Consider the following 22,127-nt stretch of genomic DNA (forward strand, 5'->3'; position numbering starts at 1 on the left):
CCAAGGCAGAAGCACAGGATCGAGCAAAAAGACAAAATTGCTAGAAATTAACGGCGAATTACAGAAAAGGAAGGGGAGGAGGCTGGAGCAAGAAGATAAAAGTTGACAAAGATTGACAGAATGTAAAAAGAATCAGTGATGTAAGAAAGAGACTAAGATTGATTAAGGAAATTTCCATTGATGATATTCATCTGTCAGATAATACGATATTGACAGCAGATCAGATGCATGTGAAAACTGTGATACAATGGTGAAGAAAAGAGCTATCTTTAACGTGTTGAGTAAATGATAAATTTGACTGCCACATTTAAATGAGCCACCTGATTCCCAATGTTCTTCTTGAGAATAGTTGGGCAGGATCAACAAAAAGAATCGCTATTTTTATTCGCGTAGTGAGAACTTCTAAAGTGATCTGTCATGAAATATTTATGATTCAACAAGCAATGAAATTGCAATCAATGAAAATGTACAGTGGTACAGATATTGCGTTTGACACTGATGAAATACTCAGTATTATCAAACATTGAGAAAATGTAGACATCAATTTTGATCCTGAGGATTTTGAGAGCAACACTGAGTATTCAAGAAAGATTAGAAGAAATTATATTGTAAAAATTGTAAACCTAATTAAACTAGAGTCAAACCAAGTAAAGCAAAATGAACATAAGCTAATTGTGAAAATAAACATTTTTGTCAAATAATATTGAGTATAATGCATGTAAATTTGGCTTGTTTGGATTCATATTTGTGGGATTAAAATTAGAAATTAAAATAACTAAGTCAAAGAAGGTAATTATCTAAATTGGGGGTGGGGGGGTTCAATTAAATCCATTATTCAATCCAAGTTCCCAAAAGGTGAATGTCTCAGTTTGTTACTTTATGAATACATCTTCTTTATCTTATTTATCTAAATATCTTATTTTGAACTTCACAGAACTGTGATAGCACAGATGACAACTATTCAGCCATCACATCTACACCAACTCTGGAGCCAATCTCATGTGTTTCCCATACCCGTGCACACTATTTCTATCTAATGCCTCCATTAATGCCTCAATTAACCTGCCTCCCCGACATTTCCAGGCAGTGTGTTCCATACCCTATTAGTTATATCTATTTCCTGGACATAGGACTGGTAGCTCAACTTGTAGCAAAAAAATTAAAATCAATCTAGAATAGGTCAAAAATCCTTTCTAGAAATCATTTCTCACAGTATCAGTTGTGACAAGTATCACCAGGTTTACAGTATCTAATAACCTCTTCAGTAAATCTTATTAATTGTTCATGTTTTAAATTGTGAGCTATTAATCAGAATATTGATGAACAATGTTTTGAATCAGGTGACCTGTTAATTTCTCAAAAGACTTTTGGGAAATGAGCACAGAATTAATACACTGAAGAGTTTGCTTGGGCCTATGAAATGCAAATTTCATTTTCATTCCAAACGCAAAAATAAAAAAAAAACAAAATCTCACTATTTTCTCAGTTGTCATGACGGTAAAGCTGAAATAATTTTAAATCAGCTCCCAAAATGAGACAATGGTTATAAAAAGCAATAATTATTTTAAGCAGTGCGCATTGGTGAGTTTTATAAGGTGGCTGTGCAGTTTCCAGCTCATTTCTTGTGTGCTGTTGCTATAATAAGCATTAACTATACAATACTATACAATTGGAAAAGTTTAGTGTAAAATTCAAGTCATACTCTGCATGTTATATTTAATGGAACTCCAAACTAATCAGAAGCAGCTTTTGCCAATCTGAAGTCAATAGTACACATTCAAATGAATTATAAACGCACAACTGCAACCTATAAAACCTACAAAAGCAACTGAGGCTGACAATCTGAAGTAAAACAAAGTGCAGGAGAAACTGAGCAAGTCTGGCAGTATCTTTAGAACGGGACAAGAGTTAATATTTCAAGTCCAACATGATTATATCATGGAAGAAAAGTTATAAATGTCATAAATTATGAGTTTGACTGTACATTATAACAAAATCATGTTCAGGGAGATCCGTTATCTTTGTAAGGTTGAAAGCTTGCCTTTGGATACAATGACATTGCAATGGCTAAAAAAACAATGAATATAAACCTTGCTGCGTCTCAGAATGGAATGCTTCTAAATAGAAACTGCCAGGAAAAATGTTGAATAATTGAGGCCAGTTTTTGAGAAGCTGACAGGTTAAGGGAAGAAGTTTTTGACGATAATCGAAACCTGGAATGGAAATTTTATGAAAATATATTTTCTAATGTTTTTAACGTATTTGGATGGTGGTCTACTTATGAGGAGTTGAAACAATTGGAGGGGGAATATATATTTTTATGGTGCTACATCAGGAAAACAACAACAAAGTTTAGCACTTAGCAGAACTGCTGAAGTTCATTTCAGCCAATGGTTGAGAGATCACCTTTAGCTTGGTGAAGTCTTAAAACAGATTATTCAACTAGGATCTGCCCTCTGAAATTCTGAAGATTTTTCAATTCTGGTTTCAATGACCAACAATATATCTGATAGTAGATTCCAACCAAATTGGCCGAGTACAGTTTCACCTTATAACTTGTTATGGTAGCATTGAAATATTAAGTGAGGCATTCCCATCTTGACAAATTATTTAAATGTAATATATTCCTGAAATATAAAAAGTCTTTCTAAGTGATTCAACTAATTACTAAAACATTTGATATTCAATGGAGAAAAATAATTATATCAGATTGGGTCAAGTTTGCTTTATGGTGCTTGAATGGCAGGTGGAATGAAAATAACAAAAAGGAAAAGACTGAAGACAAAATAATACATATCCATACCTTAAACCTCCTGCTTTGAGGAAGTTTTCACAGAAAGATTTAGCACAATTTCTTGCCATTTCATCATCTGAAGTAGGCATCAGCTTGGAACTAAGAACCTGTACAAACAGCATAAGAAGTCCAAATCAACAGCAGGAACCAAATGACATTCTACACCAACAGGCAAATAAAACATTTATTTAATGAGTGGAGTGAATAAAACCTAGAACTTTGTCAAGAAAATGGCAACTTCACAAGAATATGAGGTAAATATTAACCAAAGATCAAGAGATAAACTATTTCCACTTAGTGTTACTATAGCAGGTCCCAGGTTTGATTCCAGCCTCAGGTGACCATCTGTGGGGAGTTTGCATGTTCTCTCAGTGTCTGTGTGGGTTTCCCCTGGGTGCTCCAGTTTCCTCCCACAGTCCAAAGATGTGCAGGTCAGGTGGATTGGTCATGCTAAATTGCCCATAGTGTTAGGTGCATTAATCAGAGGGAAATGGGTCAGGGTGGGTTACTCTTCAGAGGGTCGGTGTGGACTTGTTGGGCTGAAGGGCCTGTTTCCACACTGTAGGGAATCTAAACTAATTCTATAAATAAAAGTACCCAAAATTGAAAGAAACTGACACACAATGAAATTTATACTGCTCATGAACACGCTCAAAATAGTAGACTTGAGGAAAATTGCATCAGATCCAGCTGACAATTAGGGCTGAACATGAGAATTCAATTAATACTCAGCTTCAGTGGATGTAGGATGCTACTATGCCTAACTAATGGAGAGTCACCAGGATTACCTCCACTGATTAGGAGTTCATGAATGATTTTAGTTTTACAAAAACTGAAAGATATCTTGGTGAAAGGAAGTTGAAACTGCAACATTGAGTGATTTCAATTATCATGGTTTTTGTTTAATTTATGCTCATTCCTTTTTGAAATATGCCAGCAAATGTTCCTGTTAGGGTGAAGGGCAACATTTACAGGTGTAGAGAATGCTGGTTGACTAGAGAAATTAAGGATTCACTCATGAAAAAGAAGGAAGCATATGTCAGGTATAGAGAGCTGAAATTGAGTGATTCCCTCAAAACGTAAGAGGGCAGTCAGGAGGGCAAAAAGGGAAATTGAAATAGCTTTTGCAAATAGGGTTAAGGAGAATCCAAAGGGATTCTACAAATACGTTAAGGACAAAAGGGTAACTCGGGAGAAAATAGGGCTCTTTAAAGATCAGCAAGGCCACCTACGTGTGGAATTGCAGGAGAAGCGGGGGATACTAAACTAGTATTTTGCAGTGTTCACTATGGAGAAGGATATGGAAGACAGAAAATGTGTGAGGAAATATATAGCGAAGTTTTTAAAAATGTCTACATTACAGAGGAGTTGGTACTGAACATCTTGAAACAAAGGTGGAAAAATTCATGGATGTGACCAAGTGTATCCTAGAACTCTGTAGGAAGCAAGGGAAGAGATTGCTCGGTCTCTTGCTGAGATATTTGTATCATCGATAGTCACAATTGAGGTGCCAGAAGACTTGAGCTTGGCTAACGTTGTACCACTATTGAAGAAAGGTGATAAAGAAAAGCCAAGGAACTATAGATTGGTGAGCCTGACATCGGTGGCGAGCAAGTTGTTGGAGGGAATCCTGAGGGACAGAATGTACTTGTATTTGGAAGGGCAAGGACAGATTAGGGATAGTCAACATGGTTTTGTGCATGGGAAATCGTGTCTCACTAAGTTGACTGAGTTTTTTGAAGTAACAAAGGGGATTGATGAGGGCAGAGCAGTGGATATGATCTACATGAACTTCAGTCAGGCATTTGACAAGATTTCTCACTGGAGACTGGCCAACGAGATTAAATCACATGGAATACAGGAAATCTAACTGTTTGGATACAGAATTGGCTCAAAGATAAAAGGCAGAAGGTGGTGGTGGAGGGTTGCTTTTCAGTTTGGAGGCCTGTGACCAGCAGTGTGTCACAAGAATTGGTGCTGGGTCCATTGCTTTTCGTCATTTATATAAATAATTTGGATATGAACATAGGAGGTATGGTTAGTATGTTTGCAGATTACACTGAAAGTGGAGGTGTCGTAGACAGTGAAGAAGGTTACCTGAAAACATAATGGGATCTTGATCAGTTGGGCCAATGGGCCAAAGAGTGACAGATGGAGCTTAATTCAGATAAATGGGAGGTGCAGCATTTTAGAAAGGTAAATCACAGCAGGACTTACACACTTCATGGGATGGTCCTGGGAAGTGTTGCTGAACAAAGAGACCTTGGAATGCAGGTCCATCATTCCTTGAAAGTTGCATGTAGTTAGGATACTGAAGGTGACGTTTGGTATGCTGCCTTTATTGGACAGTGCATTAAGTATAGGAGCTGGGAGGTCATGTTGTGGCTGTATAGGACATTGGTTAGGCCGTTATTGGAATATTGCATGCAATTCTGGTGTCTCTGCTATAGAAAAGATGTTGTGAAACTTGAAAGGGTTGAGAAAAGATTTGCAAGGATGTTGCCAGTGTTTGAGCTATTGGGAGAGGCTGACTAGGGGAGGGTATTTTCCCTGGAGCATGAGGGGCTGGGAGGTGACCGTATAAACATTTGAAAAATCATGAGTGGCATGGATAGGTTAAATAGTTCAAAACTAGACGGCATAGGTTTAAGGTGAGAGGGAAAAGATAGAAAAGGGACCTATGGGGCAACCTTTTCATGCAGAGTGTGGTGTGTGAGCTGCCAGAAGGAGCAATGCAGGCTGATATGATTTCAACATTTAAAAATTAACTGGATGGATATATGAATAGGAAAGGTTGAGAGGGAAATTAACCAAATACTGGCAAATGGGACTAAATTTATATAGGATATCTGGTCAGCATGGACACGTTGGACCGAAGGGTCTGCTTGTGTGCTATATATCTGTATGACTCTAAATTCATTTTTGAACAAATGGAATCTAACCTTTATACATGGTTTTGGGAGCGAATGCAGTGAATACCTTCAAGTTGAGAACAAAATAGAATTTCATGTGGAATGAGTGGGATGTCAAACAACTATAAATTATTTTCCTCTGATATACTGAAGGCTTAATGAGGCAGCATAATAAAGGTCTCATTGGGAGGTGCAATGAGATGATCCAGTCTCTTGCAAAATAATATCCAAAGGTTTCATAACTTGAATAACTCATACCTCTAAGTTATACAGTACTCTGAAGGTGGACATCCCTGGTGCCGACGATCTAAACAGACTCTCCAGAATAGTGTTTGCACTGGGCTGATGTTGTTGCTTCGATGAAAGCGAGGGTGACTTTGATGTTTGATGACTTGAATCAGTCAGTAATGTTTTCTGCTAAGAATAAAATCAATATTCAGTTTAAATCGATCATTCTTCATATCTTCTGGCATTTAATACGCTGCATAATCAATAATTCACCATCAGGGCAAAAAAAAACTTTACAATATCACAAAGAACCTGACTCCAGTATCTGCTGTGTACAAGCCTAGCATCAGTTGCATAGAAGTTCAAACTAGTTTCCATTCAATATTCTGTTGAATAAACAGCTGGGAGATAGAGCTGACGTAATAAATGATACATCAAGCTAATTTCACACAAGTCAGGTAAAAGTGGAAGTAACAAGCTGCAAAGATGTGGGACATCTGGACCTACTCTCAGCCTTCAGGTACTTCATCTGTGAAAGATACAGCAAGAGTGGGACTGCATTTATAAACATCATATATTTAATTTTCCAGCTTTCAAAAGTAGAGGTTTAATTAGGGACTTCAAAAATGACCAGTGCTCATGATACCGAAGTCCAAGAAAAGAGATTTTGAAGATCCTAAACAGTCACTAATACTCATTCCTGTAACTCATTTGTGACTCAAATAAGCCGCTAAAAAAAATTTGTATAAAACGTTTGAAATCTCAGATGAAGCTGGTAAAAAACGTACATTCCATTATGAGAATACATCCTTAAAATCAGATTAACAAAAGAACTGGTGGCCTGAAGTGCATTTACTTTAATGCAAGGAGTATAGTGGGTAAGGCAGATGAAGTTAGGGCTTGGATTGGTGCCTGGGGGTATGATGTTATTGCAATCAGAGACTTGGTTGAAGGAATGGCATGACCGGCAACAAAATGTTCCAGGATATAGATGCTTCAGACAGGACAGGGAGGGAAGTAAAAGGCGGGGGAGGAGTTGCATTGCTGGTCAGGGATGATATCACGGCTGTGCTAAAGGAGGACACTATGGAGGACTTGGGTAGTGAGGCATCATGGGTGGAGCTGAGAAATAAGAAGGGTGCAGTTACATTGTTGGGGCTGTATTACAGGTCTCCCAACAGTGAGCGTGAGATAGAAGAACAAATAGGTAAACAGATTATGGAAAGATGTAGAAGCAACAAGGTAGTGATGATGGGAGATTTTAAGTTTCCCAACATTGACTGGGATACACTTAGTGTCAGAGGTCTGGATGGGGCAGAATTTGTAAGAAGCGTCCAGGAAAGTTTTCTAGAGCTGTATGTCAATGGTCCAACTAGGGAAGGGGCTATATTGGACCTGATGTTGGGGAATGAGCCAGGCCAGAGGCAGAAGTTGCAGTTGGGGATTTCTTCGGGAACAGTGACCACAATTCTGTAAGTTTTAGAATACTTGTAGACAAAGATGAGAGTGGTCCTAAAGGAAGAGTACTGAACTGGGCCAAGGCCAATTATATCAAAATTAGGCAGGAGCTGGGAAATGTGGATTGGACACGGCTATTTGAAGATAGGTTAAAGATAGTGCAGGATAGGCATGCCCCGTTGAAAGCAAAGGATAGGAAAGGCAAGATTCATGAACCATGTATGACAGGAGAAATCATATGACTAACCTAGAGGAAAAGGGAAGCGTACATAAGGACCAGGCAGCTAAGAACAGAATGGGCCCTGGAGGAATATTGGAAGAGTAGGACCAGACTTAAACAAGGAATCAAGTGGGCTAAGGGTCATAAAATAGCTTTATTAAGAGCAGAATTAAAGAGAATCCAAAGCCTTTTATTCTTATAAAAGAAGCGAGTAATTAGAGAAAGGATTGGTCCACGAAAGGATAACGAAGGAAGTCTGTGTGTCGAACCTGAGAGAATGGTTCTGAATGATTACATTGCAACAGTGTTCACTAAGGAGAAGGATATGATGAATGTTGAGATTAGAGCAAACTCTGGAACATGTTGACACAAATAGGAAAGATGTGTTGGGTAGGCTAGAGGTTATTAAAGTGGACAAATCCCCAGGACCGGATGGGATCTATCCCAGGTTGCTGAGGGAGGCGAGAGAGGAAATAGCTGGGGCCTTGACGGATATCGTTGTAGCATCCTTAAATACAGGTGAGGTGCCGGAGGATTGGAGGGTTGCTAATGTTGTCCCCTGTACAAGAAGGGATATTTTGGGTAACTACAGAGCAGTGAGCCTGACGTCAGTGGTAGGAAAGTTGCTGGAGAAGGTACTGAGGGATAACATCTATTTATGTTTAGAAAAGAGCGGATTTATCAATAATAGGCAAAATGGTTTTGTGTGGGGGAAGATTGTGCCTTACCAACTTAATAGAGTTCTTTGAGGAAGTGACCAAGTTGATAGATGAAGGATGTAGATGTCACACACATGGAATTTAGTAAGGAGTTTGATAAGGTTCCCCATGGTAAACTAATAGAGAAAGTGAAGTCACATGGTGTGCAGGGTATTCTAGCTAGGTGGATAAAGAACTGGTTGAGCAAAAGGAGACAGAGAGTAGTAGTTGAAGGGAGTTTCTTGAAATGGAGAAAGCTAACCAGTGGTGCTCCACAGGGGTCAGTGCTGGGGCCACTGTTGTTTGTGATATACATAAATGATCTGGAAGAGGGCACTGTTGGTATGATCAGCATGTCTGCAGATGGCACGAAGATTGGTGGAGTAGCAGAAAGCATACGGGACTGTCAAAGAATGCAGGTGAATATACATAGACTGGAGAGTTGGACGGAGAAGTGGCAGATGGAGTTCAATCCAGGCAAATGTGATGTGATGCATTTTGGGAAGTCTAATTCTAGAGCGAATTATACAGTGAACGGAAGAGCTTTGGGGAAAGTTGATGAACAGAGAGATCTGGGCGTTCAAGTCCATTTTACCCTAATGGCTGCTGCACAGGTGGATAGAGTGGTCAAGAAGGCATATGGTATGCTTGCTTTCATCGGACAGGGTATTGAGTATAAGAGCTGGCAGGTCAGTTAAAATTGTACACGACGTTAGTTCGGCCGCATTTAGAATACTGTCTGGTCGCCACATTACCAAAAGGATGTGAACGCTTTGGAGAGGGTTCAGAAATGGTTTACGAGGACGTTGCCTGGTATCGAAGGTGCTAGCTATGAAGAGACGTTGAGTAGGTTAGGATTGTTTTCATTCGGAAAAAGGAGATTGAGGGGGGACCTGATTGAGGTCTACAAAATCATGAAGGGTATAGAGAGGGTAGATAGAGATAAGCTTTTTCTGAGGGTGAAGGATTCAATAACAAGAGGTCATGCTTTCAAGGTGAGAGGTGAAAAATTTAAGGGGGATACATGCGACATGTACTTTATGCAGAGAGTGGTGGGCGTTTGGAACGCGTTGCCAGCAGAGGTGGTAGAGGCAGGCACAGTAGATTAATTTAAGATGCATCTGGACAGATGCATGAGTAGGTGGGGAGCAGAGGGATACAGATGCTTAGGAATTGGGCGACAGGTTTAGATAGTAGATTTGGATCGGGTCAGGCTTGGAGGGCCTATTCCTGGGATGTAAATTTTCTTTGTTCTTTATCAAAACTTCACAGGTAAATGGCAATTCCTAACATGGCATTTGGATCTATTATGAAATGTGGAAGGCTTTCAGAAAAATATTTAATTTAAGTATCAGAAGCTGCATGATGTTCATGAAAGGATTTAATTCCATGCACTCATTATTATGGAAGTTAGGGTTGATTTTAAGCATTACATTACCCATGCAAGATAGAACCATATTAACACGTCTTTCTTGCCGGTAGAACTTTATCCTTGTAGAACTAGTAGAACTTTTGAGGAATCACATACTTGGATTTGAACTATTCAGATGATCAATGGCTCTTTCTTGAGCTATAGAGTTACTCTAGTGTTTATACTAGAGTCAGGCATGTTCTTTATATGCAGGTAAGAACTTCAGTTTCTTGCTCTTTGCTCTATCATGATTAATAAACAGCTTTTATGTGCATTGACACACTGACAATATTGTTAATGATTCTGAGAGATTAGGTTGTTTCAAACAGAAAAACATTTCTGTTTGTGACAATGACCCAGGAACATCAAGATTCGCCCAGAAACCATTAAGGGACTTAGCTATCCTGTTAAAACTTCTGAGCTTTAGGTAAAATTTGGATGTTCCCTTTTCCTAATACCATAAGACAGGAAAATCCTGCTGTGTTTCATTAAAAAATAATTTTAACATTGGGAATATATAAAAGAATACAACTTACTTTTCTGCCTAAAGCATCAAGTGTATCCAGAGCTTCTTGAATTGCTGGATCAGTAGGAACCAATAACAGCAACTTCCTAACACGCACGGTTATCCTGAAAGATGAACATATAAATAAACATATTTGTTTAACATAAACCAAAGTTGGAAGCAGCATTAGTAATAATTTTAGGCTGGCATCCTGGACAAATACACACTTTATACATTGTTGCATATGACAAACTGTTCAAATGATAATGAAACAAAGGGTCAAAGCAAACGTAAAACAGTTGAAATTTGCATTTTACAAAAGCAGATGTATTTTACATTCTCAAGGAATTGAATTTTGACTTCAACTTAAAATGGACTAAATTTGTGTTCAAAGAATTACTGATTGGTTGAGCTTCTTTCATGCAGAACCTGTAATGCAGATAATTTGATATATGTCACTGTCAATTAGCAATTCCAGGACTTGTTTCATTTAAATATCCAACATGAAAATGTGAACTTCGCTCCTTCAATGGAGAACAGTAAGTTATCGCTGGACATTTTGACTCTCAACATGTGTAAAATGTTGTCAACACTTAAAATATCATGAACAGTTCTACAGGGCCTGATTGCTGTGATTTTACTGATGAAACAAGATAATTACATACATAATACTACCCCATTTGAAACTATGGAATCTCACCTTGGCTCTTCAAGGTTGGCTAGTTGGTAAAGCATATCAAACACATTACACACCAATGCCATCACAACACCAGGCAGTGACTTCTCCTGTTGTAAAGGAAAAGAAACTAGTCAGAAAAAAACACTAGCAGAGATATCCAAAAACAAATGTCAAACAGTTTGAATTCCATTTAAATAAGGAACATTGAATTCAACTGTGCTGAATGAATATTCAGCAGGACAATACAGAACTACATCAATTTAGAAAAATGCAATACAATAAAGTACAAATTGCAGAGTATTTTTATCGAATGTTCAACACAAGCTCGTTTAGAAAGTCTTGCTTTATGACCAACATCTAACCATTGTAATTTATGCTATAAATGATGAGCCTCTTCCATTCTATGGCCGACCAGAGTTTGTTCTGAGGAAGGGTCACTAGGAGCTAAACCGTTAACGCTGATTTCTCTCCACAGATGCTGCCAGACCAACTGAGCTTTTCCAGCAATTTCTATTTTTCTTTCTGATTTACGATATCTGTAGTTCTGCCGGTTTTTATTTAGAATTTGTGTCATTCCATTTTTAAAGAATATCAAAAAGCAGCATATTTCTGCAAATCCTTCAATGGAAAGTGAAAATAATTCAATTGATTGAGAACATAGTTTCAGACTGCTTAAGAATATTTGGAAACCTGAGCCAAAAGCATAACTCTGATCTCAAACAACTTTATCTGAAATTAAGTACTTTGATCTGTTTTGTTTTATAACCTTTCATGTCTAACCTGTTCCATAGCATAAGCAGAGTTGAAGACACCACTACTGGCAGATGAATCAACTGAACTCCCCGATGCTGTACCCATCACAGGTGTCTTTATAGTTAACACTTGCTCATCTGAAAATCCCAGTTGGTGAAGCAATTTTTGATCTTTGTTCATAGTCAGCTAGATAAAAGAAAGAACAGACATTATTGCCATTGGCAGAAAATAAGCAACATGATGTGCAAATGAAGTTATAAAGTCACTTGACTTGAACTTGATTTCACATCAAAATTGGTAAGAAGAAAGAACCTCGTTGAAAAGTTAGAAACTTCATTTTTTTTAATAATGGGGGATACAAAATATAAAAACATTGCAGTGGCAAAGCAGTGCTACATTTTGCTTTTTGTCATCCAGGATCACTTGCAACAAATGGCAAAAGTACCAATTTATAGAATGCTGCTATCTTTTCCCATAACAGTCTAGTAATGAATAAATCAGGGATCTAAAATAGTAACATATACCTTTAGATATTATTGTCCAGATTTACATAACGGCTTGATTAAGAGATATGTACAAATTTAAATAGGATGCTCTAGGGCCACAATAGCTTCTCATTTCCGGTAATTAGATTCTGAAGCTCAAAACAAACTGGTTAAAGTGGCAAAGCAAACAGAAGAGCGGTCATAGAAATTACAAAACAATTTATTCAGAGTAGGATTGGATTTTACCCAATTTTAGCAATGTTTACTCATGATCAGAAATCGATCAGTAACCACATGGGTGATGGATGAACAGAACCAGAACTTGCTGAGACTTAGGACATGGACAGCAGAGGTTGAGATGATTTTCAAGTTTTTGCAAAATAGGATGCAGAAATGCTGGCCATAAATGCAATGGGATAGGCATGGGATATGCATGGCAAGATTTAAACTACAGATGAATGAGAGTTTCAGATGAGCTAATATTCATGCTATATTACTGTGGAAATAAACAGCCTTTGTCTGATGACATGAATGCTTGGTTGGAAGCACACCTTGAGGTGAAATGTGGCAGCAGTGTGGCCAACAACCTTGTTCAACCTCAGACAGTTGACAGAGAAGGAGATGAAATCCATTGGCTGGGGAACTGTGGTGGAGTAGCAAGTCAACAAGTTCAATCTTTTCAATATTTAGTAGCAACAATTTTCTCCTCATATAGCACCTGATGTCTGATAAGCAGTCCGACAAATCAGAGACACTGGTCAAGAGAAGTGTTAGCAAAATTGAAGTTGTTGTCATTATTATATATATGGAAACTAATGTTGCATTTATAAATCTCAGGTTACCAAGATCTGCAGAAATTTATTTTATTGTTCTTAAGTGTGATGTCATAGATGAGCAGCACGGACGAGAGAAGTGGAATGGGGAGGGAGCAACGATCAGTCCATGGAGTACTGAGGAAACACTGGTACAGGCACTTAGAACAGAATCCAATGGAGCTATAATTTGATCAGTAAGTACATCTCCACTTGCTGGATGCTGGGGAAGAGGCATTGACGAAGGTGAAGTCAACTGTATCAAAAGGTTGCAGACAGGTTTAGCAAAACTGGATGAGCAGGCATCATTGAATATACTCTCACACAGAAAATTGGTGTCCTTCCTAGAAATGGCCACCCACACATGCAAAATAACTTAAGGGCCTTGAACTCAAATGGGTAGGTACAACAAAGACTGTGATTAAGCGATGTAATAAATGAGGTACTGCCTACATGAGATCAATTATTTTTAGAAAAAGTGGAAGTGAAAATGCACTCTCCCAATGTAGAAGCAATTGAATAAAATTATAGCGTCAACAGATCCAAAACCCATTTCCCATTCCAAACCAAAATAAGAAATACAGATTCTGAGTCAGGTAAATTTTCATCTCCGACTTAATTATTTTCCCCCCTTTCTTTTCCTTTACTTACCAAGCTATCATTAGCAAATATCTGCAAGTTATCCAATGGACAGTTGATATGCGATACTATCTTCCACCTGACACTCCCAATAGTCTCATTGCTGTGAGCCTGTAAAGTGGGCAGATTGTCAGCATTATAGTTAGGCACCAGTTAAGTAAATATTGCAATGTATATTGGTATACTTGACTAGGATAGCTAATGTTCGCTAAACATGACTAAATGTTAGACAGCACTAAGCTTAATCAAGCAAATTTGACAAAGTTTAATTAAAACATTTTCTGAGGAGACTTCCACAAATAGTGCATACGTTAAAAAACTGAAGTCATATTTAAATGACATGGAAAGACAAAGCCAACATTTTAGAAAACATATTTTGACAAACTAGAAAACAATCAAATTTTAAAAATCTAAAACATTTTATATACAGAAAGTTTAACCCCTATTATCCTGCAAATCTGACAAATCATTTGATAGCATGAACTTCTCTAGTTTGTCAACGAATTAGCATTTCAAACTGTAAAACATCCAATGTTACATTCAAAGTATTGAAAGATTGACCTCAGCATTTCCATTCGTACTTAGGCCAAGTTTAAATATCAAAATCACTGATTAGGAGCAGAGCTTGTTCAGGCCAACAATTTACTACTTCATTTGTATGAATTACATTATAGAATATTAAACCGCTAAGACAGCATTTGTGCATCCTTAAGTACAGAGGTGCTCAACTAAATTTAGTTCAGCACAGAAAAAGTGACAATGACAGTTGCAGTATCAAAAATGACTACATTTTTCTATGAATTACTGATGACCCTTTGAATTACTGATACTCACTGTATCTCCGTAGCATGGCATTCCTTATATTAGAGATCAGGAGTGAAACATCAAGCAACAATTTGAAATAAAAATGCACAAGTCAAGATTTTTATTTTTTTCATCATGAACATGTTTATTTTATTTTCCTCCTTACGTTCAATTTTACTTTTCATAGATTACAATTTGCTTTGAATTTAATTGCTTTCACCTTTCCCATCTGCAACAATTTGTGTAATGCAACACACTCAGTTGTGAACATTATTGGTACTTCAGGCAAGTCCATGAGGAGGCTCAATGAAACTTGGTTGAACGTGGGATATTGAGCTGAACAGGGCTTGGAATGCATAGGGAGGTGGTCAAAGGGGTTTGGCTGGCCGAGGGGGCCAGGGGATGCATGGAGGAAGGAATGAGGTTACTGTCTTCAGGTGAATGTCCATGATGAACTAGTATAAAAAGCAAGTGAGCTTTTAACAAGCCCTACTGACTTTTGATCATACAAGGGTGGGCTGCTGATTTTGATGTTTCCTATATTCTGTGGGTGACCTCGGAGAAGTGGTGAGCTTGCCACCGGTATTATATGAATATGTGCCTCCCCTGCACAAAACACACCCACCCTTTTATACGTTCTATTACAAAATCTTTCTGAAAGCTTTGCTTTAAATGGAGAGAAATTAATCTGTAGTATAATAACAAAATACAGGTGTATCAATAGAAATATATTTCATAAAAACAGAATGAACAGTCTTTTTCCAGTCAGCATTTGCCTTCTGAAATTTCTACTCTAGTCTTCACACATTTACTATCCAGTTACTGGGAAAATGGTGAAAAAGTGTTATAAGTTTAAAGGAAAGAAAAACAGAAGCTGAATAAAAATGTTAAGAATCTTTCCTGGTTTTAGAAGAGGAGGGGAAAACAGAATTGACTAAGCAAATGGCTTTCAAGTTTGAAATAATTCTGCTTGGGTTCACAAAATCAGAGGAGAAAGTGAGGTCTGCAGATGCTGGAGATCAGAGCTGAAAATGTGTTGCTGGAAAAGCGCAGGTCAGGCAGCATCCAGGGAACAGGAGAATCGACGTTTCGGGCATAAGGGCTTATGCACGAAACGTCGATTCTCCTGTTCCCTGGATGCTGCCTGACCTGCTGCGCTTTTCCAGCAACACATTTTCAGTTCACAAAATCAGAGGCTGAACAACACTGACCTCTATACTAAATGTTTCTTTTGTGGATTCGCAGATGACTGAGATAGTTACAGGATGTCCAAGGAAAGAGGCGCCATGAGGCAAGATCGTCCGAGGAACAGAATACAGATCCTATAAAAAAGATGGTCACAAATTTAAAAGTGAAAATATCTTAACCTCAAAATAAAAATAGTTCAGTGAGAGAGGACACCGAGGTACCAACATGCACAACCTAAGATCAGAAATCGGATATACTCTGCAATTGTCCAAAAGTGCCAAATGCCAGAGACAATGTGCTTTTGTACTAGAAACAAACAAAATTGCTCAAGTCGATCTCGATAATTTCTTGAAGGGCAACAAATCAAGGTAATGCTGAAAAATATATTAGAAAAGACTTGAAAGTACCAAGTCCGAATTTGTAACATGTTGTCTTTTCTTCAAAAAGTGAAAAATGTAAGCATAGTACAATATCTCAGCGCCATTAGCTTTTCTGAGTTCTAGTGACTTAATGCATTAATTTGTTTTCAATATTAACTTTAAAAAATATTTTAAGGACAGGGAAGGTATGATTGAGGAATTATTTTTTAACCTTCGTAGAGGGTACTTGCTTCCCTACTCTTCCCGACCTATCATAATGATGCAACGGATTCCAACAACGTACTCCTCTTTTGAGCTCCAGCCTCATTCTCATACTGTCTTGTGACTTTTGTTTTAAAGTGAAGGCTTTCAAGTCTGCACAATCCCTGCTCAATCTCTGGTGGCCTAACTTTCTTTAGTTTGCCCCTCATTCTTCCATGCCTATCTTGTCAAAACCATTAGGGATCTCATACACTTCAATCAACTCACCCCTTACTCTTCTAAAATTCCAGTGGAAACAAGTCCTGCATCTAACCTCTCCTCTAAAGACAACCTACTCATTGTGTGCATCAATCTAGCAAATCGGCTCTGAATAGACTCAAACCTTTCTTTAAATAATGAGTTCAAAACTGCACTCACTATTCAAGATATGGCCTCAGCAGTGCTCTTACAACTGCCCTTCCAACTCTTACACTTGGACTCTGACATGCTTTGACCTTTTCCCAGTCTCACCTCTCGCTGTGTTCTACCTTCCCATTTAATCTGCATGGTCTCTAAACCACTTCTATCTGGTCCTTCACCCTTAATTCCACCTTCCCTCTCTAGACTCCACAGCCCCAATGGTTCAATATTATCTTCTTAGTAATTCTATTTGAGTTAAAGATTCAACTTTGTCTTCCATCCTACATACAATAATATGGGAAATCAACTGGTGAATGAACATACTGCACTAATATTCATCATAACATATGTCTAGCTTACAGTATTAAACATGAATAAGTCAATTAGTGATTTGTCAATTTGGCATCACCATTTACTGAAAAAGTAACCATCCATTTGCTCACCTCTATTGTGATCACATATCTTTCTGCAAGCAACAGCAGCCGTTCAATTATGATAAGTTTACTGGACCTACAGTTGTTAAATAAACATTATTGTACAGTTAACAGAATCTTGACACATTTTTACAAAAACAGAGTTATATTGAGCTTCTTTACAAATTTAATTCTGTAACATAATATTGAAAAAGGCATATAACTGATGTCTAAATATACAAGAATAACAGGTAAGAAAAGACCATCTGGTGCACCAAACCTGCTCCTGACAGCTGTGATGCCTAAAGTACCAGTAGATACCCAAAAGCCATGTCATATGAACAAACGAAATAGGGTAGAGAAATAAGCCATTTGGCCTCTTGAGCCTGCTCCCCCATTTAACAAGATCATGGTTGATCTGCTTGTGTTTCAAATTCCACATTTCCATCCATGCTGAACTTTTGATTCTTTTGCCTAACAAGAAACTACTTTCGTCTCAAGAATATTCAACTACCCCACTTCCATCAAAGTTGCATAACCAAACTTTGATTGGTTTGGTTATCTTGGTCTTAAAAGTGCACCCCAAATTTTAAAACAGTGCCCCGGTTGTTCTGGACTCACTCAAGAGGAAACATCTTTTCCATATCTACCTTGTCATGTAACTGGCTTATTAAAGAGCATTATCATGCCTGGAAACATCATAACCCCAAATTTAACCAAATTTACCAATTACCAACAGATTACCACTAGGTGGGAGTGTAAGTACTTACATGTTTCATTTCACCACTAACATTTAAAATCTGCAGAAAATAGGAGCATGTAAAGCACAACGATATCTGTGAATGAATACAGATAATACCTGGATGGAGACTGCACTGATGTAGCTACAGTAGGCATGGCTGTAGCCGTCAGCATTTTAGTTGCTCTTGTAACAGCATGTGTCAAAGTAGGGCCACCTAGTGCCGAACTAGCAACCTGCAAAGATAAGGCATTAGCAAAATACATGAAGCACAATATCACCATAATAATAGAATACCAGATATTTAAGTTCACCACTTACTTCTAAACGTTTGTAGCAATCTGCTATGAATTTCTTATGAAGGGAAACAGAGTCCTGAAAGAGAAGTGAAATGATGATCAGTCTTTGGATTTATTCATCATTCCATGCAAACACATATGACATCTTTCAAATTCGAAATTAATTTCTGCTCCTTTATTAAGAACTTCAGAGAAAACAGTCTCTTCCACAATGGCCCCCTCCAAAGCTCTAAGATTCAGTTTGAAAGCAAATATTATTTTCCCTTATAACATACCCTTTCTAGAACATATTCAGAAGGAATATTAAGTAACAAAAATGATTTGTCCTATATCAAGCATTTTAACATCATATTGACTACATTTTAAAACTTTACCATAGTACTAAGTTATTTAGTTTTGACATTATTTTACTTATGTCCACATGCTAAGTAACAGAACGTCACAATTTGAATCTTTGGGGCAATTTTAGTGTTAGACAATTCCTAGTTCTACTACAAGGTTCTGAGTTTATGCATTTTTTGTAAGAATCAAAATTATGGATAATAAATTCTTGTGAAGTACATCAAAATTTGAAATCTGCAAGTCAGACAGAAATCTATGAAAGCAGAAGTTAATTTAAACATGAACTTTGTCCACACAAAGTTATAGGCCATAAGCAAATTTAGGCAATTTAACAGCTTGATAATCTTTAAAGTAACATTTATTCTGTTATTATATCCATATTAATGACTCATTTCACATGACTTGATTTTTATAGTGTACCTTTTTTAAACGAGGATTGAGGCTAATGTAGCTGTAGTTAATAATCAGATGAATTGCTTCATGGGCAATTTCTTCATCTGGTGACTCCATGGCAATTCTCCAGATGAAGTCCATTCCTGTTAGTTCCAGTTTTTCAACATGCTAGTCATTGGAAATAAAGAGTGCTCAGCAGTTAATTTTCCCCATCAGAACACTTCTTATTTTTTTAATGTTGTCATGCATTCCTAAAACCATAAGACCATAAGACATAGGAGTGGAAGTAAGGCCATTCGGCCCATCTAGTCCACTCCGCCATTCAATCATGGCTGATGCGCATTTCAGCTCCACTTACCAGCATTCTCCCCGTAGCCCTTAATTCCTCTAGACAACAAGAATCTATCAATCTCGGCCTTGAAGACATTTAGCGTCCCGGCTTCCACTGCACTCCGTGGCAATGAATTCCACAGGCCCACCACTCTCTGGCTGAAGAAATGTCTCCGCATTTCTGTTCTGAAATGACCCCCTCTAATTCTAAGGCTGTGTCCACGGGTCCTAGTCTCCTCGTCTAACGGAAACAATTTCCTTGCATCCACCTTTTCCAAGCCATGTATTATTTTGTACGTCTCTATTAAGTCTCCCCTTAATCTTCTAAACTCCAACGAATACAATCCCAGTATCCTCAGCCGTTCCTCATATGTTAGACCTGTCATTCCAGGGATCATCCGTGTGAATCTCCGCTGGACACGTTCCAGTGCCAGTATGTCCTTCCTGAGGTGTGGGGACCAAAACTGGACACAGTACTCCAAATGGGGCCTAACCAGAGCTTTATAAAGTCTTAGTAGTACATCTCTGCTTTTATATTCCAACCCTCTTGAGATAAGAGACAACATTGCATTCGCTTTCTTAATCACGGACTCAACCTGCATGTTTACCTTTAGAGAATCCTCGACTAGCACTCCCAGATCCCTTTGTGCTTTGGCTTTATTAATTTTCTCACCATTTAGAAAGTAGTCTATGCTTTTATTCTTTTTGCCAAAGTGCAAGACCTCGCACTTGCTCACGTTAAATTCCATCAGCCATTTCCTGGACCACTCTCCCAACCTGTCTAGATCCTTCTGTAGCCTCCCCACTTCCTCAGTACTACCTGCCTGTTCACCTAACTTCTTAACTGGAGTTACTAAATGGTTTGGTCTTGCTGTGCAAGAATTGTTCTTGTTCCTATGGCAGACACAAATTTTTCACATGATGATCAATGTTATGATGTGTTGAAGACTGGTAATTTGAAAACCGTGTGCAAGAATTATATATGAGAAGCAGCTGCCAATTTCTTAATGTCAGCTGAGATAGTACCAATGTTCATTTTTGGACAGCTGCAGTTTTGAGGGAAGAAGGATTGGGAGACATACTGAAATTGCTTTAATTTCAGCCAATGAGTTCTGTTTGCTGGTAGCTGCTAGAGTTTGTTCACTTCCACATCATCTTAATATCACCTCTTCCATCATGTTGAAGGTCTATGCCCTAACTTTATCTTTTATCCATATTGCATAGTAATATTATGCAGCACAAAGCAAACAGCCGTCATCAGGAAACTCTGAGCTGCACCAGGCTTGAGGAACCAAATGGCTTGCTCAATGACTTTAATCAAAGCATGGATCTGGGTAGTGTAGATCAACTAGTGAATGTGCACCTTTGAGAACAGTGAGGATTTTGCAGAGTCCAATCATGACTTCAATCTATGCTACAAAAACTACTACTTATGGCATCAGAAAATCAGGAACATTGCCTCCCAAACGTTTCCAGACTTTTATCTGAGAGCATCTGAGGAGCTCTGTACACCACTTCTCTTGCTTACTTATACAGCCATGATTTGTGAGAAATAAGAACAATTGTTAATAACAACAAAATGCCATCTGGGTTTTAAAAGAATAAAGCCGAGTACTTTAGAATAGTTATATTCATCAGACTGGTTCTGGGTGCCTGAGCAGATGTCATCCAAAAATGATACTGAATGAAATGTTGACATATTCTTTAAAGATCAATGCATTACCGTCCCCAAAAATGTGGTGACAGATAAAAATTGCCACATTGTTTGCAGAGGCTGTAGAGTCTATGGCCTTGGGAAATCAATATACTAAACTACAAGATAAAGCTTCAGACATGTCAATGCACATCACGTTAGCCTATGCTGACCAGTTATAAATCTAGGGTGCAAACTTTAAATATCCGAACATGTACAGCACAATCACTAAAATAGGAAAACATCTTACCAACTGAGCACCTTGCTTCTTCAATCGATGATCAGCAAGGTTTACAATCTCAAAAAACGTTTTGAAGAGATTGAACCCTATTTTAAAAAAAAAGGTGGTTATTGAACCAGATTAAATTAGAGTCCCATAAGAAAGGATTTCTTATAAAATTAAACGCTTTCAGTTTTCTAATTTTCCTTAGTATGAATTACTATGCCAGACTATTAGCTCAAAGGCCTGCATTAGTCACTACAGGCATTCCCACAAGCAAGGAAAAGAACTTTAAGATTCTCATAACCATTAATGGTGTGATACAGGTACACAACAATCAGACCAGCAGCTCATTCATTAGTAAGGGAATATTACACAAGACTAAATAACTTTTAAAATATATTTTCTCAAAAGTGTTAAGTAATTTAAATTAATTGCTTCTCCAAGTCTGGTTCAACACCTTGAAACAGAACAGTTTTCAAGAAATGCGAACAGAATAAAAAGAGTTCTGAAGACTGGAAGTGAGAACAAAAACTTGAATTTTCAAGAGCTAGGAATTGATGGAAGAGTCTAAGAGATTGAAATGTTCTGGATCTTCAAGCACTTGATTGAACTTACAAAGACAACAGGTTGAATAAAAGTTTTATAAAAATAATATAGTGTGTAAATAATACAGAACCCTTTCAAACTGAAAAGTGGAGACTTTTACAAGGATATCCATGATCATGTACTGCAAATGTATGATACAAGTTTGTCTCAACATTATTTTAGTGTTAAAATGCACCATACAAAATTATTTTGCAAGGAATAATTTCAATCTCAAAGCAAATTGTTTGCTGAAGGCAGCCCAGAATATAAATGAATGTTGCCACTTCACTATATCTCTATGCATCAAAGTTCAAAATGAATTTAGTAAGGCAAAACCTGTCAAAATGGAAATGTAACCATAAATTCCATACTAGAAGAACCTCACTTAAGTTTCACTAGCCCCATTTCACCTATACCTCTAATTTCAAACCAACTGGCATTGGAATTATCAAGAAATCTCTTTGCAAAATGATTATTAACATGAGGTCATTGTTAGTAGACTAGTAGTGATGTCCAAAACTTCAAATTAGTAGTCAATTGCAAT

General features: G+C 37.7%; 1 protein-coding gene across 3 annotated transcripts in view; it reads right to left on the reverse strand.

Annotated features, from left to right (window-relative positions):
- The window catches only part of usp24 (ubiquitin specific peptidase 24), a 185,558-nt gene that overhangs the window by 94,085 nt on the left and 69,346 nt on the right, over positions 1 to 22,127 (reverse strand). For 2 of the 3 annotated variants that reach the window (XM_043699012.2, XM_043699014.2), the window contains exons 20-31: positions 21,026 to 21,102; positions 18,780 to 18,920; positions 18,040 to 18,093; positions 17,839 to 17,954; positions 17,010 to 17,076; positions 15,610 to 15,720; positions 13,607 to 13,705; positions 11,686 to 11,844; positions 10,927 to 11,012; positions 10,258 to 10,351; positions 5,965 to 6,123; positions 2,804 to 2,901 (exon numbers count right to left, since the gene is read on the reverse strand). In XM_043699012.2, coding sequence (XP_043554947.1) covers positions 2,804 to 2,901; positions 5,965 to 6,123; positions 10,258 to 10,351; positions 10,927 to 11,012; positions 11,686 to 11,844; positions 13,607 to 13,705; positions 15,610 to 15,720; positions 17,010 to 17,076; positions 17,839 to 17,954; positions 18,040 to 18,093; positions 18,780 to 18,920; positions 21,026 to 21,102 — 1,261 coding nt within the window. The remainder of the gene's footprint in view (positions 1 to 2,803; positions 2,902 to 5,964; positions 6,124 to 10,257; positions 10,352 to 10,926; positions 11,013 to 11,685; positions 11,845 to 13,606; positions 13,706 to 15,609; positions 15,721 to 17,009; positions 17,077 to 17,838; positions 17,955 to 18,039; positions 18,094 to 18,779; positions 18,921 to 21,025; positions 21,103 to 22,127) is intronic. The other variant, XM_043699013.2, reaches the window with a different exon arrangement.

This window comes from Chiloscyllium plagiosum, unplaced genomic scaffold, assembly GCF_037043375.1.
Source record: "Chiloscyllium plagiosum isolate Xiang-an unplaced genomic scaffold, Cpla_swu_hap1 HiC_scaffold_9, whole genome shotgun sequence".
Lineage (NCBI taxonomy): Eukaryota > Metazoa > Chordata > Chondrichthyes > Orectolobiformes > Hemiscylliidae > Chiloscyllium > Chiloscyllium plagiosum.